The following is a 16,480-nucleotide window of genomic DNA, read 5'->3' on the forward strand; positions in this document are numbered from 1 at the left end:
TATTGTTGCTCAACAACAACAACAACAACAACAGCAACAACAACAACAACAACAACAACAACAACAACAACAACAACAACAACAACAAAAACGACAGCAACAACGACAGCAACAACACTCAATTCACTTGCATAAGCAAGGAAATTGCAATGACCCCATTATTGGGGATGAACTATTGGCTGTTTTAGGTTTAAGTGCTTCAGCTATACGAGGAATAAAAACTGTAAAATCTGAATCTCTCACTAACCAAGAGTGTAAAAATTCCGCAGATACTAGATTAATTTTGATGCCCCCCGAATTGAATACAAATTCAATTGATTCAACGGAATTTAAAGTTCAACATGCTCGAAGAGTTCATAAGAGAAGCTCAGCACGTAATATTAATAAGAGCCTAACTATTGGGAAGATTTCAACAGCAGAAATTATGAGTAATACAAATACGGGAAGTGAGATGTCAGTAAACTCTAAGAGTAGTAACCTTATAAGTTCTGGTGGAAGCAATTCAATGTGTGAGTTGGTAAAATTAGATAATATTCAGTTATCAGTCAATGTAATTCCTCATTTAGTAAAAAATGAATATGTACCAGCTTTTTCAGGAAAATTCGCCTACATTCCATGTCCACCTTTAAAGAAGTCTTTAACTCCTGAAACCCAGGAGACTCATACAAATAATTCGAGTATTTTACAAGGATTACGATCTCGTAGGATTCGAAGTGATATTTCTGAATGTACTTTGGCTAGTGAGAGAAATACCCTGAATTTACAGTATCCATTATTTTTTCCTCAGGTGTTGAAGAGTCTTACTTTGTCTTCTGAAAATACTGATTCAAGCAACACTAAAGTTGAAGAAGCCTTAGATATAGTAGTCGATAGGTTAACGGGGCTTAGAAGAGTTGCTAATGAAAGAGCTGGTTGCTGGTTAGATATACCTTGTAATGTTGAGCGTAAAAAGGCTAAGACAGGACTTGGTCCAAATACTAGAGAGAATCTTAGGAAAGAACTTAAAAAACAAGGAGAGTTGTTTAGATTAGTGGCGACTAAAGATGAATATCTCTATGATGTGAAACTTATTCACGATCTAGATACTCATTTCAGAGCTGAAGATCAAAAAGAAAAAATGAAGTTAGTTCTTACCTTTGATGAAACAAAAGATAAGGAAACTGAAGTAAATACGTTAATAAACAGTTCTAATTGTACTATGGCTGTAAAATTGGAAGAATCTAATAATATGTCAAATTCAGCAGATAATTCTGTAAGTTTAGGACAGTTTAATGATAATACAGATAAAATAATTAGTACTATAGTTAATACTAACAATATTGCTATGGACGAATCTCACAACTCAGAGACAGTAAATAATGAATTTTTATCATTAATTTCTGTTGATAAGACATGTAGTACAGAAACCAATACAGTTTCGAATGAGGCCTCGGCTATTTTATTGAATATAAATGGGGATATTAATGTGAATGAAGGTTTTACTCCAAGTAGAGGGAAATTTTGTGATAAATCTAACTTAGCTATTGCTTGCACTTCAACTTCCACTATGGAAGTTAATTCTCCTACAAGATGGACTCAGTCTAGTAGTGAGAATTCAGATCTTAGCGATAATAGATTCAATTCACTTTCTACTTTGCAAAACATGAGATACGAGATAAAAGTGCAGAATCTAACACATAATCAGGAAATTACTATTCCTGGCTCAGATGGCGAGTCATTAGATTGTGTATATCCTATACAACAAGAAGTCGACAATTGAATTTTTAAGCTCTATACTAACATATTCTAGTATATACATGTAATTTTAGAAGATTGTACTATAAAATAAAGTGATCCCATTTGATTCATTCCCCTTGTACCTATGGAACAACTGGGACATAATTTATAATTCTCAAACCAAATTTCTCAAGTACATAATGCAATATACATTGTGAAGCATATGAACCCTTAAGATAGTCATTTGTCAAGAAGGCAAGTGATAATTGTAAATCTGGAAATGTGCATCCAATATTACCACCCATATCTGCGTGTCCAAGACCGCAAATTATTTGTCCATGTGTTAGTTTTGAATTATCTACTAAATTTGATCTCCACATCAAGTTATGAATATTATATTTTTTAGGTTCGTAGATACATTCTATAATCTGATATCCAAATCCCCACTTCCTACTTGAACCTCCAGTTAGGATTAGGCTTTCAAATGTCTGATCAGTTGAGGTCGGTATTGAAGCTTGTTTAAGGATATTCTGGGAAATAATGTCACCACATCCCAAATGATGATAAAATCTAGCTAAAGATAATGCAGTCAGTTTTCCACATGTGGGGGGAATCCAAATATTCATGACTTTGTGTGAATTTTGTACAAGAGGATCCATTACATGTGGTTTTATCTGTAAAATTCCAAATGGTGTAAACTTTCTTGTTTGTTTATGAGTTAAAGTTTTCTTATACTTCCTGATATCTCTGGAGGAACTTGGCAGATTTTTATCATTGTAATTACTATCATTTATTTTACCTTTTAAAGTACAAGTTGCCATTGAAAATTTTTTCAACACTTCTTCATGTGAAATTGAGGAGAACTCTACGATACGGCTTACACTTGCAATTCGGTCATATATAGCTTCATTTTTAGCTGAAATTTGTTCAGTTCCTATTTGCTCCATACTTTTTTCTGAGCAGCTTGGACTTTGTTCAATATTATTTGTTTTTTCATCATTTAAATTATTCTTTACATTATCATGTTGATCAATATCAAAATTTCTAACTTGAAATTTATCAGTAAAATGTTTCTTTCCCAGTTCAATAATTTGATCAATAGAATTCTTCATAAATAATGCAAATTGTGTATTAGAACTTATTGAATTATAATTCGCCTCTTCTGTAAATACGGGTAGACTAATTTCGGGTTCTTCTCGATCATCTTTATATTCTGTCATTCTATTTGAATTATTTACACATTCTCCATGCTGAATTGACTCAATTTCTTTAACTTGATTTTCTGGAGGTACTGGCATAAAAATGTCATTTTCTAAGTTTAGAGGTGAAAATAATTCACTTTGAAGGAATTCTGGAGTTGGAGTATTTGTCACTAATGATATCATCTCTGACAAAACCCAACCTAGTAAGTAAGGATTGTAATGAGTAGATTCATCAGGCAAATATTGTGGCGTTGTATCTTCAATTATTTGTACCATCTTCTTGTAATTAAACATAGTAGTCAAATTAAAATTCTCTGGAAAAAAAGCATGAATACCAGACCTATGTGTTAGTATATGTCTAAGAGTTATATTTCTCTTTCCATAACGTATGAAACCATCCCAGTAGTGACATATTGGATCATCTAAAGAGAGTAGCTGCCTTTCCACGCATAATAATATCCCAGTAACTAATATACCTAAACATGCATTAAATCCATTAAATAATGTATTCTCTCTCACTTGTCTTCCATCTATAGATCCCATTTTACCCTTGAATGTATTACCTATTACTTTCCCTTTACTAATTACGACTATTTGACATCCAAGTAGGCTTTTTGATTTAATTAATGATTCTACAAAGTCGTCAAGACGTCTTCCAAATTTTGATTTACCATAAGATGATTCCTTGTTTCCTAAAATTTTTGATCTTGCCATATCCTTATCATATGAATAATTTTGTATCTCACTATAATTACATTCTCTTATTATTTTATTATTTAGCAAAACTCTTGAAGAACCTTCGTTACATAAAAACTGTTGAGCTCTATTAGCCAAAATCTTTAGGAACGGAATGGACTGATTCAATTCAATGCATATACCATGTATTAAAGATGCAATTCTAATAAAGAAAATTATATCTTTAGGCCAATCTTCCAAAGGATTTGAATCTTCAATTTCTTTGCGATTTAAGGAAGGTATTTCAGAAGCTGCTTTGTAAGCTGCATAACTAGATTCCTATCTCAGTTATTAAGTGAATATATTTACTAATATTTCTAGCTAAAACAATATTATATAATTATACTTACCTTTATTGCACGATGTTCACTTGGTTTGCTATCATTATCCCTAAATGCTATTCTCAGGGCATCCATATACATCTCTGGGTCTATTGTATTTTTGTTATCCTTAAATTTAAAGCCCATCTCTTCAAAAGATTCCATAAGACCCATAAGATTAAGGGTAGATACACAATAAACCATTCTGCATAAAATATAATAAATATCTCATTTCATATATCAAACAAGAATTAAATATAACTTTTGAGCAAAATAATTTAGAATACTTTGCTCAGATGAAATTGTAACAGTATTAGCATGTTATGAATTTAGCACTATCGAATACTTAGTCACCAAATCTCATTACTTAACTTACTTTGAAAATGCTTTTCTAGACTTAAAATCAAATATTTTTACTAATCCCCAGTCAATTAATGCTGGTTGATATTTCTGCTTTATAGAATTGTATACCACAAGTATATTCCCAGGGTGAGGATCTCCATGGAAGAATCCTCCAATATGAATTTGATATGCAAATGAATCGCATAATGTATACAAAAGTTGATATACATCTACTTTGTATTTTTTTAATGATTTTTTGTCAGTTATTTTAAATCCCTCAATATATTCCATTGTTAATATCTTCTTACTACTATATTGAGGATATGTAACTGGTACTGTAATGTCAACATTAGACTGTATGAGTAAATCATAGGCTCTCTGTTGGTGTTTCAGCTCAAAAGTAAAGTCTAATTCCTTACTAGCTGCTTTTTGCCATTCTTCAATCATAGGTAAAAAGTTGATACTTTTCTCTAATATTCCAAAAGCCCAACTTAATTGAGTTAGATTTGTCATGTCCTGTTGTAGTATTTCTTCTACATTTGGATGTTGAACCTCCACTATTACTTTTGTTCCATCCCTAAGTTTAGCAGAATGTACTTGAGCTATAGAAGCCGAGGCCATTGGAATTTCCCTTATTTCTTGAAATTTAGAATTCCATTCTATACCTAGTTCTTTTTCGAGGATTTCTTTTATTTGTGGCCATGGGGTTGAAGGCATCATGTCTTGGAGCTTGCTTAGATATACAATGTATTCATGTGGCAGAAGATCACTTCTAGTTGATAAGAATTGGCCTACTTTAACCCACCATCCTCTTAATTCCGATATATTTTGCCAAATTAATTCTGCAAAGTGAGAATGTTGTTTACTCCAATATATATCCTGTGCTTCTTCAGGTAAAGATCGGGCATGAGCCTGAGCTCTCTTATAGTGCACATACATATGAGTCCAGCACCACAAAGTCCTCCACTTTCTACTCCAGGAATCCAAATCATTCATACTTCACTTCTATTTGTAATATTTTTAGATAGTTTACTAATATTTATATTGAAAGTAGATCTTGTCGTATTATTAGTGTAAAAAAAACTCCTAAAAATTTCTATTGAGGTTATATTTGTTGTCTTAGAAAGTTCTAATTCATTTCTATTTCCTTTTAATAGATAAATAAGTTACAAAGTTAGAGACCATGCAATTTTATATCACAGTTACATGTTAGTGGTCTAAGAAGCGGGTAAAAGATCCGTCAAATATGTTAAGTAGGCGCTATTATAGAAGAACAACATTGCATTGTAAACTGGATTAAAGAAAATATAAAAGGTTTTGTTAAAACATCAAAATCTCCTCTTTTTTCTTTTTTTTTTTTTTCTAACTATAAACTACATAAAATGGTAGTAAAATAGCATAAGTGGGTATAGGTATAGTTATAGAACATGTATTGCAGATAGTAGAATCCCAGAGAATATAGCTAAGTTAGCATCCATAGCAGGATGACTTCTTTGAGATAATATCTGATGTTCACGAATAAATGTTTCTTCCATCTTAACACCTACGAAGCAGTGAAACTCCCCACTATTATCTCTTGATGATAATATCAAGTCTTGATGTAACTGTAGTAATTCAGTTGTGATATGGGGAGTAAACAAGACAATCTGTCCACCAGGTTTCAAGTATTTCTGGGAAACTTTAACAAGAGATGTAAGTATATTATATTTGGGGCTCGAAGAATTATTCTTATCCTCTTGTATAGGTTTGTCATTTTCAGATATTGTTTCAGAAAAAAAAATTTCAGTTTGGGTTTTTTGTTTTATTTGTTTCTCTGTATCTTTAATATTTTCAAAAAGTTTTATATAGTCAGCAACTAACACAACAGCATCAACTCCATATAAATATAAATCATTTAATAAATTAAGACGATTTCTAACTCTTTGCTGTCTCTTCTTTAGAATTTCATTTCGACTATAATTTTCCCTTCGATCCTCTACTTCTTTAATTTCTACCCATTTATGTTCAAAATTATCCTTAATTTCTAAGTCTAAATTAAGCCTATATTTATAATACTGTTCTAGTACAGAAAAAGGTATACTGTAATAATCCTTTGGTTTTGAATATTTGGTAATAGCTTCAAAATATAAAGGTAATTTGCTCGAACTGTAACCATCTATTGTATCGAAAGTTAACTGATTCATTGAAATTTCATATAATGAACCTGTATCAGCTAGTTGCCTGTAAATAGAACCACCAACAATACCACCACTAAGATTATCAAAAAGAATAACTCTTTTTCCACAGGATACATTACTATGAGTGAGAATATTGCCTATAGTCTCTATTCTAACTGTATTTTGACTCCATCTAGGTCCAAGTATATTGGGAACAAGTTTGTCTAATTTATTAGCTGGTTGACAACTAGCTGTTTCAGTTATATCCATTAATGTAGGGGGGATTAAAATAAGTTGTTTCGTATGTCTAAGTTGCATCTTTTTGATATATTTCTCTTGTGAAAACCTCGTTTTATTTTGAAATGAAGAGCTTGATTTAGCTATATTAGTAATTCTGTCTTTATCAGTCATGATTCCTAATTTGTCACATTGTTCATTATTATTTATTAGAGGGTTTAGGCAAGTGCGTTTAGTTGGAGGAGTCTCATTAGACATTTCATTTATATCATAATCACGTAGTATCTCATCTAACAATTCTCCACTATCGAATGATGTCCCAATAACCCAGTTATCTCCCTCTAAGCTTAAAGTAGTGTAATATGGTTTTCCCAGTATATCAGACCCCCTTATTGATAGCTTACCAACACGATATAGATCAGTGGGACTCAGTACTTGTATAAGCTTCTGAAAGCCTGAAACTTGTCTCAATATGACATAACTATTCAGATAAATTTTATACTCACTATCCATTACTATAAATAAAGTTATAATACTCAATATAATCCATTAAGCTAAAAATCTTAAAATAATAAAGTACAAGTTTACACGTGGTAAGTAGTCTATAATTAGGCGCTGAAGTAACGTCCAAGTATCTTAGATTTTTTATAATATCGAGATCTTAGTAGATTTTTCTGATATATGTATCACTTAATTTTAACAAATGCTTTAATCTACATTGAAATTTAATGATATAATTAGTTTAATTCCATATTTAGAACAATATTGAACTTGATCATATATTTAGCAGTTCATATTAAAACTTAGAAGACTTTGTTAATAAAGTAATTTTGACCAGTCACTTAGTTTTTAATAATTGCCTAAGTTTTGGCATAATAATATGGTATTGGTTATTTTCCTTGACATATTCCTAAATTAACCCTTTTTTCTGTGTTTTATAGAACTGGCAATTAATGGCGGCTCTCAGTCGTACAATAGTTTGTGGAATCATAAAGGTACCAAATAATGAGAAATCCAAAAGTTGATCTAAATCTTGAATCATTAACATATGTCAAAAAAAGGAAAGTGATTGATGATGATATAGAGCAGAACAACCAAAAGTGCGAAAGATTAAATTCGTTGGAATTAAGTAAATCTGAACTTTCATCAAAGGAATCAAGCCCTTGTTTAGTAAATAAATCTTCTAGATCTAGGAGAGTAATTGACTCAGATGAAAGCTCTGATAGTTTTTCTAACTCGTTAAGTAGGTCTTCTACAGATTCAGATTCATCATCCTCAAATAGCGATGATGTTAGCTCATCTGAAAGGGAACAATTTAAAAATAGAAAAGCTTCTATTAACAAGGTGCGAAAAGTTACCTCAAATTTGTCAAGTCAACCTAGCTCTATACTTAAAAATAAGGAAGCAGCTAGGAAAAGAACAAGCAAAAAGAAAGATGGCATGTTAGATGATGACAATAATTTAGAAGGAACTAGTATACATGCATATGTTCCTCGTAGGGATCGAGATCGCAAACAAATCTTAGTAGCTGCTGTACTATGTAGATGGTGGCACGCTTTACCAGATTGGCCCCCACCAGATATGGATTACAATATAGAGCTGCAAAAAAACAAACTAAGATTGGTAGATATTGATGACTGGGAAGATGCAGTAGATATTGATGATAATGGATACGCTAAAGTTTATCAATTATCCAATTACCCAGGAGTATTTAGAGATTACAAAGGTGTTGCACATGACTTAAGGCCTATTGAAAATAAACCATGTTATTCCAACTTAATAAAGATGGATGAGGACAAGTTATATGATCTTTTAATAACTGCATTAAGGAATCAAATCAAAACTTTACAGAGTCAGAGTATATATTCAGAGACTGCCTTAATAGAGGAACTAGAGAAAGAATTGTTTGAGGTAGAGGCTCTTGTTCAAAAGAATAATCTTAAGCACAAAACATAAAGTTAAAATAAATTAGTAAGGCGGAATTAAATCACCAGCCACAAATATTGTATCTCAAACTAATTGTGACTATTTAGCCTAACGATCTAGCAACTCATATTTTAGTTTTATATTTACATTATAGTGTTGAATTAATTTATTTTCACCTTGTGGCCTTATTCTACACTAGAATAAATGACCGCCAAGATTGTTCATAAAATACCGGTACTTATGAGACGAGACAGGATGCAATTAGGTTATAATGAATGTCTCGCTTAGGTACTACCTTTACAGCTCATCCAAGACAATAATTGGTTATAAATAAGCTTCATTTAGAGTAATTAGATTTGGATAGCTTAAAACGCTTTATTGGTTAAGAAATAGTCCAAGATGGCAGCTGTCCCTTTATCTCAGTTATCTACAGTTCATGTTCAAGAACTTATGTGCTCATATGCATCTTTAATTTTGGCTGATGAAGATCTCCCAGTAACTAGTGATCACATTAAGAAGTTGATTGCAGCTGCGGGTGCTACTGTCGAACCATACTATCCAGGATTATTTGCTCAAGCTTTATCTACTGTAAGTGTCTCTGATATCGTCTCAAGTTGTGGATCTGCAGCTACTGCATCTCCAGGAGTTTGCCAAGCGGCTGCTTCAACAGGAGCTGCTGCACCTGTTGAAGTGAAAAAGGAGGAGTCAGAAGAAGAAGAGGAAGGTGACTTAGGTTTCTCATTATTTGACTAAGTTTAGAAGTAGGCGAAGTTTCCTAAATTTTCTACTTCAAATCCTTGATACTAAGTATACACTTCTAATCACATTTATAAATTACTATTCAGGTTCTTGTGAGCTACAATGTGACATCCTAAATAACCACTTCCAGACCACTTTTTAGGGGTAACCTCAATATTTATGACTTCCTTAATGAGATCTGAACTATTTTTAGGACGTGAAACTGTTATATGTAGGATCTTACTAAGTGACTCCACTACTTTAGTTGGTATATCTTCGAAAATAGTACTTATCTGTTGTTCTGTAGATCCTTCCTTAACATATAGTGATCCAAATTTCAAAATCAGATCACCAACTCTTAGTCCAGATTCATATGCAGGGGATGCTTCCTTAACATCATCTACACGAGCAAAAGGTATAAGTTCCCCTACATCTTGACAGGATTGTTTTTTAACAGTGTAAGGAACATTTATTTTAGATTGACTGTGTAGCTCTATTAGTTTGGTTTCAATTTTCTTCATTACTTCTGAGTAGTCTGTATTGAGAATAGCCAGGCGATTTCTAGCACTTCTAATCTCGTATAAATCGATATCTGCACGTGGAAACCCTTCTGAATCTACAAGGCTACCTTTTATTCCAACATCAGGTCCAAATGAATTTAAAAATTCCGTAAGTTCCTTAACTTCCTTTTCAATATTCTCTTTCTGTTTAATTAGTTCATCCATTAATTGAGCAATAAAATAATGTGTTTATTAAATTATCTTTCAAACTTCTAATATATAAAATCCCATTGGTTATTTAATAAAATAATAGGGGGGGGACACTATCTAACCTATATAAAGTGGCTGGCAAATTCAAACTATAAAAAAAACTAGCATAATCATTTCTCTAAATTTATTATTAGTTATTATCTTTAAATCCTAAAATATTTAGTGAGTTCTGCTAATTAGAGCTTTATCTTATCATATGGCTGATATACATTAAATAATTTGATTTAGTAACTTGATACTTGATATTCGTAGGTCAGTTAAGAACTAGAATGTAGATTAATATTCCTCTGCATATTAAAAATTATACTACTTTTTAGTCTCTTTAAATAATTAATAATATAATTTCCCTATTTAAGGCTTCAAATAGTTCATAACTTAAATTTGTAAATAAATGGATACGTATCACTTATTATCATTTCATTGCATTTTCTAAAATATTAACTATATTAATGTAAATCACTTTGTTTATAAAGTTGAATATATGATGTTGTTAATAATAGGGCCTGAGGTAATATTTGCTCAACTTTAAGATTTTCGATTTCATACCATTCATTTCTACTTGAGTGATACATTTGAATAGTGAATACTCCGGATTTAGTATCTCCTTTATGAGCTATATTTGCTATTAAGTCATATTTAGTATTTGGATTAGCATGAAGATTATCTGGATGTACATAGGGTAAAAGATCTAGATTTTTAATAGGAAAGGAGATAATTGTAGGATTTTTCTCTAAACCAAAAGATTCCATTGAAAATCGCTTAAAGTGAACAATCAAGTAACATGGTAATAACCATATTTTTTGAAAAGCAGAACTATTTTCCAAAAACTTATTTTGTAACAAGTCAAATATTGCAATTTGTGGTATTCTAGAATCCAAAGAAGGATTCAAAACAGATGGTAATGGAATATTTAAAGACAGTGATATAAAGGAATTAACAGTTGATCCATGAACAGATTTCATAGATTCATATGATAAGTTTAGGCTTGTTGGTTCTATTCCATTGATCTTTGTACAGTTTAAAACCTGTCCTTCAATACATGAAGCAATTATGTTTTTACTTTTACTCATTTTATCTTGATAAAAACATCTTTGGTATCCCAATTTTATCTTAGAAAGTTTTTTTTTTATGTAGTGAATTATCCAAGATAATAGTGCCATAGGATCAACAAATTGAGTATCCTGAGAAGTTTTATTACTTTGTTTTTCAGTATTGGTACTTACCGGGAAAAGACTATTAGATTTTCTTTCGATTGTATTAGCAAGCACAAAAGGAGAAGCCATACCTTTAAAGTTATAGGGACTGAATATTTTACAAACTATTTCAATTATACTGAACATAAGTTTATCCACAGGTACTTTGCTTATTTTCTGAAAATTTTCAGAGTCATAAATAGGGAAATAAAGGAAAAAGTCCCTTAAAGGAATGATCCTAGATAACAATAAGATGACTACATTTAAAGCATCCGTTTTCCCAAAGTTATATAACCCAATATAGCCTGGTATATATTCACTCCCATCATAGGTCTTGCAATTTTTATCTAGTATAGAAATAAGTTTTTTATCAAACTTAGGCTGTAAATATTGTTTAATATCATCTAAAGAGTGCTCTTTAACTTCATAGTTATCAGGTAAACAATATATTCGGGATGTATGTAGATTTATAAACATATGATGCGACATCTCTAAAGCATGGCAATAAGCTATAGATCCTTTACCACGACCCTGAAAGTTAGTACCACATACTAGACAACAGTATACATGCTCATTGCGAAGTGTCACACTGCATAATTTTTCATGATCAAAATCAAGCACGCCTCTATTTATTGTAGATAAAAATGGACACTTTTTTTCCATTTTACTAATAAGACTTCTAGTGAAGTTATAACTCAAACTATCATGAATGTCTTGTGAGTATTCAAACAATTGAGATATTAGAATGTTGGTTAATAGTTGGAAATATTAAAACAACTAATCACCAGTACATAGTGCTTGCTAACAAGCGCTTGACTAACTCCTCAGTTTATGCCAGAGTCCTAAAATAACAAGTTAATAAGTCTTTCATGCCATATTTAGCACTGTCCAATTTAATATGAGAATTTAATATAAATTCTAGTGTTTAGATATGGAGACATGCTCTAAAGAAAAGGAAATATATGATAAATGTTTTATAAAGTGGTATAGGTATAGTTTTATTAAGGGAGAATTAACTAGACTATGTAATACTGAGTGGGAGAACTATCAAATTTGTATCAAAGAAGAGTTACAGAGGAAGGATCTTTATAAACTCAGAGATTTTGTATGGTTTAAACCTGAAGAAAAGAAAGAAGATTCTATGGAATACAATAAAGCTATTACCTAAAAGTGTCATTAATTAAAAATATAGCAATATTTAAATAAATATTAAAAAAAATAATTCATAATTTAAAGATATGAATACTTTGAATAATGATAAGAAATATTCAATATAGAATACGTTATTATGTAAATCAAAACATAGTTTATAAAGATTACATAACTCCCAGTAATGAGACAATAACTCAACTCTAATATAAAAGTGACCTCTTATATACAAAATTTTATGGATTAATTTAAAACCAATAAAATATACTGTCTTAAGGTACACATTAATGTGATATAGGCTACAATTTTTCTTTATTCACAGGCCATGCAACTTTATAAGTTGGAATAATGAAGCTATGAACAATATAATTATGTATCACTATATTAGTTGACTTAAATTTCTAATAATTGATCTGGGGAAAAGTGATAACATACCTATATAAAGTATATATATTCGTCTTTTGAAAGTATATTTTGCTTTTAAGTATGATAACAAGGCCTAAATAGTTATATTTTCACTCATCATCTGAAGTTTCCCAGTTAAAATCTACATTCCAAAGGGATGAGGAAACACTGTCTGTATTATTACTTTGCAAATCAATAGTATTGTTTGCCTCTGCTATTTCTGACGTTTTGTGCTGCTGAAATTTAGAACTTTTAATTCTCTTCTTACTATTCACAATAGTTACCTTATCTTTACTAAATCTTGTCTCCTCTTTATCTTGTTTGTTTGGAGTCATATGGTCTTCTATAACTTCAGAAATATTACTTACCTTCTTATATTTTTGTGTTTTAATCCTAATGTTTCCCTTGGTAAAGTCTTTTTTATGAGTTCTTTTATCTTTTACAATATGTGCATCATGCAAAGCCTTTAAATTGCTAATCTTTTTCGTATTTTGCAATTTAGGTTTTACGTCTTCTTCAGCTACATCAACCCAATAATCCTTGCAGTAGCCTACAAAGATCTCCTCTTTAGGATAAATATCCTGCAAAGCTTTCAAAAAAACTCGTGTCCTACCTTCTCTTTCATCATACCATTTCCAAAATCTGGCATTATTTCCAGGACCACCAAGGGATGTACTTCCATCATTTGCAAACGAGCCACCTCCTATAAAGGGTTTCGGATCTTTTTCACCATCAAGATATAGGCTAGGTTTAATTAAATCACAAATATGGCTAGCCTTCCGTTCAGATCTTAATCTAAGAGCTTCATTTCTATCTATTACCCATCCAACAAATTCTGTTATAATTTCATTCCTATTAAAATGTCGATCGGAAAAAAGTCCCAGGCCTGCGCTTCGTCCTAAACTACTTCTTTGTGTATATATACCATCAAATAAAGTTGCTAATGACTCAAGCCATTGCCTTGAGCGTCCCTTTACAGTCTTACTCCCTTCTATAGTAGTTTTTTGTCCTGAAGATTTAACACGTTGAGTATAATCCTTTTTGTATGACAAATCTGAACCTTTCGAACTTCTAGAAATAGCTCTACTTCTCCTCTTTACAAATGGCCACTCTGGATTTTTACAAATATCATAGTATGGGTTGCTCAATAACTGCCTACGTAGATTACTTTTCATCAACTCTTTTTTTCTAATGAGCTCAGTATTTTCAAAATTTTGTTTATCTACTATCATACTCAAGTCTTTACATCCATCATCTAATGAGTCATCTATAATCCTACATATACTTTTATCAGAGCATGATAATTGTAAAGATATAGGGGATAAAGAAGTAGAAGTTGAAAGTAAGGATATTCCATCCGTTTTGCTTGATTTGAAGTCACTGGCTGATTCAAAGCTCAAATTTATACCATCATTATTTTGTCCATATAAATCTTCTAAATGTTCAAACCTTGATTCTTCATTATTGTTAGTATTGCACGTAATACTCACATGAATATTGAAGTTAATGTCTGTATAAGATTGTTTTAACTTTTTGTTAGATAAATCATCAATACTCCACTGTGGTTCTAAAGATAAAAGGATTGGTATATGACTTTCTGAGTTATTAATCTTTATACTGGTATCCATTACATTATAAACTGTCTCATTTGTCTTGTATGGGTCAAATTTCAATCTTTTATGGAAGGCAATTGAGTCCTTCATTTGATAGCTCTTGTTCTTCATCAGTGATTTACATAATTATTTGGGATCAAATGCATAAATATACAATTTTCATGGGAATTAATATTAACAAGTCTAGACCTCTAAAAAATACAAGTTGTCTGACTTTTTTTCAAAAAAATATAAAAAGAAAATAACCAGGTAATTCATCTACCTTCCGTATATTGTCAGAGCGCGCCTAGTGGGGTATGCTTTATAACGGTAAAATTCTGTGGTATTTGTTTCTTCTTTTCAAGATCCACACAAACTTTGATATACTTTTGTAAGCTTAGCTTTAGTTTAAAAGGTACATTAGTATTCTGGGGACTTCTGTGGCTCTAAAAAAACTAATAAAGAGATTTAATTATATGGAATGGCAACTTTACATTATGATGATGTAATTACAAGCCAACCTGCCATTATTGACAATGGATCGGGATCTATAAAGTCAGGATTTGCAGGAGAGGAGATACCTAGGTGTATTGTAAATAGTTATGTAGGACGTCCAAAATATAAGAGATGTATGGCAGGAGCTCTGGAGGGAGATGTATTTGTTGGAACTAAAAGTATTGAAAATAGAGGAATACTAAGAATTTCATATCCTATAAGTAATGGAATAATACAGGATTGGTATGATATGGAGACTCTTTGGACTCATATTTTTTCCGAGTTAAAAATTTCTTCGGAGGAGCATCCTGTGTTACTTACAGAAGCAGCTCTAAACCCCAGGCAGCATCGTGAAAAAATGGCAGAGATATTTTTTGAAACATATAGAGTTCCAGCTTTATTTATTTCAACTCAAGCTGTTCTTTCATTATATTCATCGGGTAGGACTACTGGTATAGTTCTAGATAGTGGAGATGGAGTTACCCATGCAGTACCAATATATCAGGGATTTGCTCTGAATAATTGTATAACAAGAAGTGATATTGCTGGTAGGAATATTACAGAGTATTTAAATTTGCAACTTAGAAGGTCTGGAATAATATTTCATACTAGCGCAGAAATGGAGATAGTTAAACAAATTAAAGAAACAGCCTGTTTTGTATCATCAAACTTACAAAAGGATGAAAATGACGAAAACCAACTAGTTAATAGTTCATTAGATTCTGGAACTGGAAATCAAAGATCTTCAATTGGATATCCTTATAAATTACCTGATGGACAGACAATTTTTATAGGTAAGGAAAGATTCAGAGCTCCAGAACTACTCTTCCAACCAAATCTAATAGGTTCTGAATATCCTGGTCTCCACGAAGTTCTTATTCATAGTATAAATAAAACAGATATGGATTTAAGACGAACATTAGCTTCTCAGATAGTATTATCAGGTGGTTCAACAATGTTCCCTGGATTAGGTGATAGACTACTTTATGAATTGAGGAAGGCTCTACCAAAAGATGTAAAAATCAGAATAAATGCTTCTAGTGATAGAACATTATTACCTTGGATAGGAGGATCTATACTAGGGTCTTTAGCAACATTTAAGACAATATGGATAACCAAGCAAGAATTCCTCGAGGAAGGGCCAAATGTTGTACATAGAAAGACAATTTAGATATAATTTTGACAGGCAGTTATATTTAAGACAATAAGATGAGGAAGTTATAAATTACAGTCAGGACAGACTTGCGACTGTCAGTATACCTTTATGAACTACTTGAAAAGTTTTATTTACAAACCTAAAGATAACTTTAAGTTATAAATAACTTCGTAATATATTATGAGCTAAATAATAAGGATTTTATGCTATTTGTAGTTTAGAACATATAGGTTTGATAGCTAAGTATATTAAAAAGTTCAAATAAAAACAAATGTTTAGAAATAATATACTTATTCACAACTCATATTATAGTTTAATACCTTGAAAATCAGTTCTCTTTTTAATAAG

The 16,480-nt window shown here is 31.3% G+C and overlaps 8 protein-coding genes across 8 annotated transcripts; 3 read left to right on the forward strand and 5 right to left on the reverse strand.

Annotated features, from left to right (window-relative positions):
• Positions 1–1,859: 1,859 nt before the first annotated feature.
• Positions 1,860–5,311, reverse strand: cand_035160 (beta-lactamase family protein; the record flags this gene model as incomplete). Its single annotated transcript, XM_067213742.1, has 3 exons — positions 1,860–3,932; positions 4,004–4,178; positions 4,350–5,311. The coding sequence occupies 3 exons, from the start codon at positions 5,309–5,311 to the stop codon at positions 1,860–1,862; spliced, it is 3,210 nt and encodes a 1,069-aa protein (XP_067070033.1).
• Positions 5,312–5,733: 422 nt separating this feature from the next.
• cand_035170 (uncharacterized protein) lies at positions 5,734–7,221 on the reverse strand (the record flags this gene model as incomplete). Its single annotated transcript, XM_067213743.1, has 1 exon — positions 5,734–7,221. One exon carries the CDS (start codon positions 7,219–7,221, stop codon positions 5,734–5,736), a length of 1,488 nt encoding a protein of 495 aa, XP_067070034.1.
• A 492-nt stretch (positions 7,222–7,713) lies between these two features.
• Positions 7,714–8,664, forward strand: cand_035180 (uncharacterized protein; the record flags this gene model as incomplete). The annotated part of the gene is made up of 1 exon (XM_067213744.1): positions 7,714–8,664. The coding sequence occupies one exon, from the start codon at positions 7,714–7,716 to the stop codon at positions 8,662–8,664; it is 951 nt and encodes a 316-aa protein (XP_067070035.1).
• A 369-nt stretch (positions 8,665–9,033) lies between these two features.
• On the forward strand, positions 9,034–9,387 carry cand_035190 (60s acidic ribosomal protein P1; the record flags this gene model as incomplete). The annotated part of the gene is made up of 1 exon (XM_067213745.1): positions 9,034–9,387. The coding sequence occupies one exon, from the start codon at positions 9,034–9,036 to the stop codon at positions 9,385–9,387; it is 354 nt and encodes a 117-aa protein (XP_067070036.1).
• Positions 9,388–9,461: 74 nt separating this feature from the next.
• On the reverse strand, positions 9,462–10,097 carry cand_035200 (uncharacterized protein; the record flags this gene model as incomplete). Its single annotated transcript, XM_067213746.1, has 1 exon — positions 9,462–10,097. One exon carries the CDS (start codon positions 10,095–10,097, stop codon positions 9,462–9,464), a length of 636 nt encoding a protein of 211 aa, XP_067070037.1.
• A 491-nt stretch (positions 10,098–10,588) lies between these two features.
• cand_035210 (ubiquitin carboxyl-terminal hydrolase family protein) lies at positions 10,589–11,998 on the reverse strand (the record flags this gene model as incomplete). Its single annotated transcript, XM_067213747.1, has 1 exon — positions 10,589–11,998. One exon carries the CDS (start codon positions 11,996–11,998, stop codon positions 10,589–10,591), a length of 1,410 nt encoding a protein of 469 aa, XP_067070038.1.
• Positions 11,999–12,999: 1,001 nt separating this feature from the next.
• On the reverse strand, positions 13,000–14,613 carry cand_035220 (uncharacterized protein; the record flags this gene model as incomplete). Its single annotated transcript, XM_067213748.1, has 1 exon — positions 13,000–14,613. The coding sequence occupies one exon, from the start codon at positions 14,611–14,613 to the stop codon at positions 13,000–13,002; it is 1,614 nt and encodes a 537-aa protein (XP_067070039.1).
• A 349-nt stretch (positions 14,614–14,962) lies between these two features.
• cand_035230 (actin family protein) lies at positions 14,963–16,147 on the forward strand (the record flags this gene model as incomplete). Its single annotated transcript, XM_067213749.1, has 1 exon — positions 14,963–16,147. The coding sequence occupies one exon, from the start codon at positions 14,963–14,965 to the stop codon at positions 16,145–16,147; it is 1,185 nt and encodes a 394-aa protein (XP_067070040.1).
• Between the last annotated feature and the right edge of the window lie 333 nt (positions 16,148–16,480).

Source organism: Cryptosporidium andersoni, assembly GCF_001865355.1.
Source record: "Cryptosporidium andersoni isolate 30847 chromosome Unknown contig_35, whole genome shotgun sequence".
NCBI lineage: Eukaryota > Apicomplexa > Conoidasida > Eucoccidiorida > Cryptosporidiidae > Cryptosporidium > Cryptosporidium andersoni.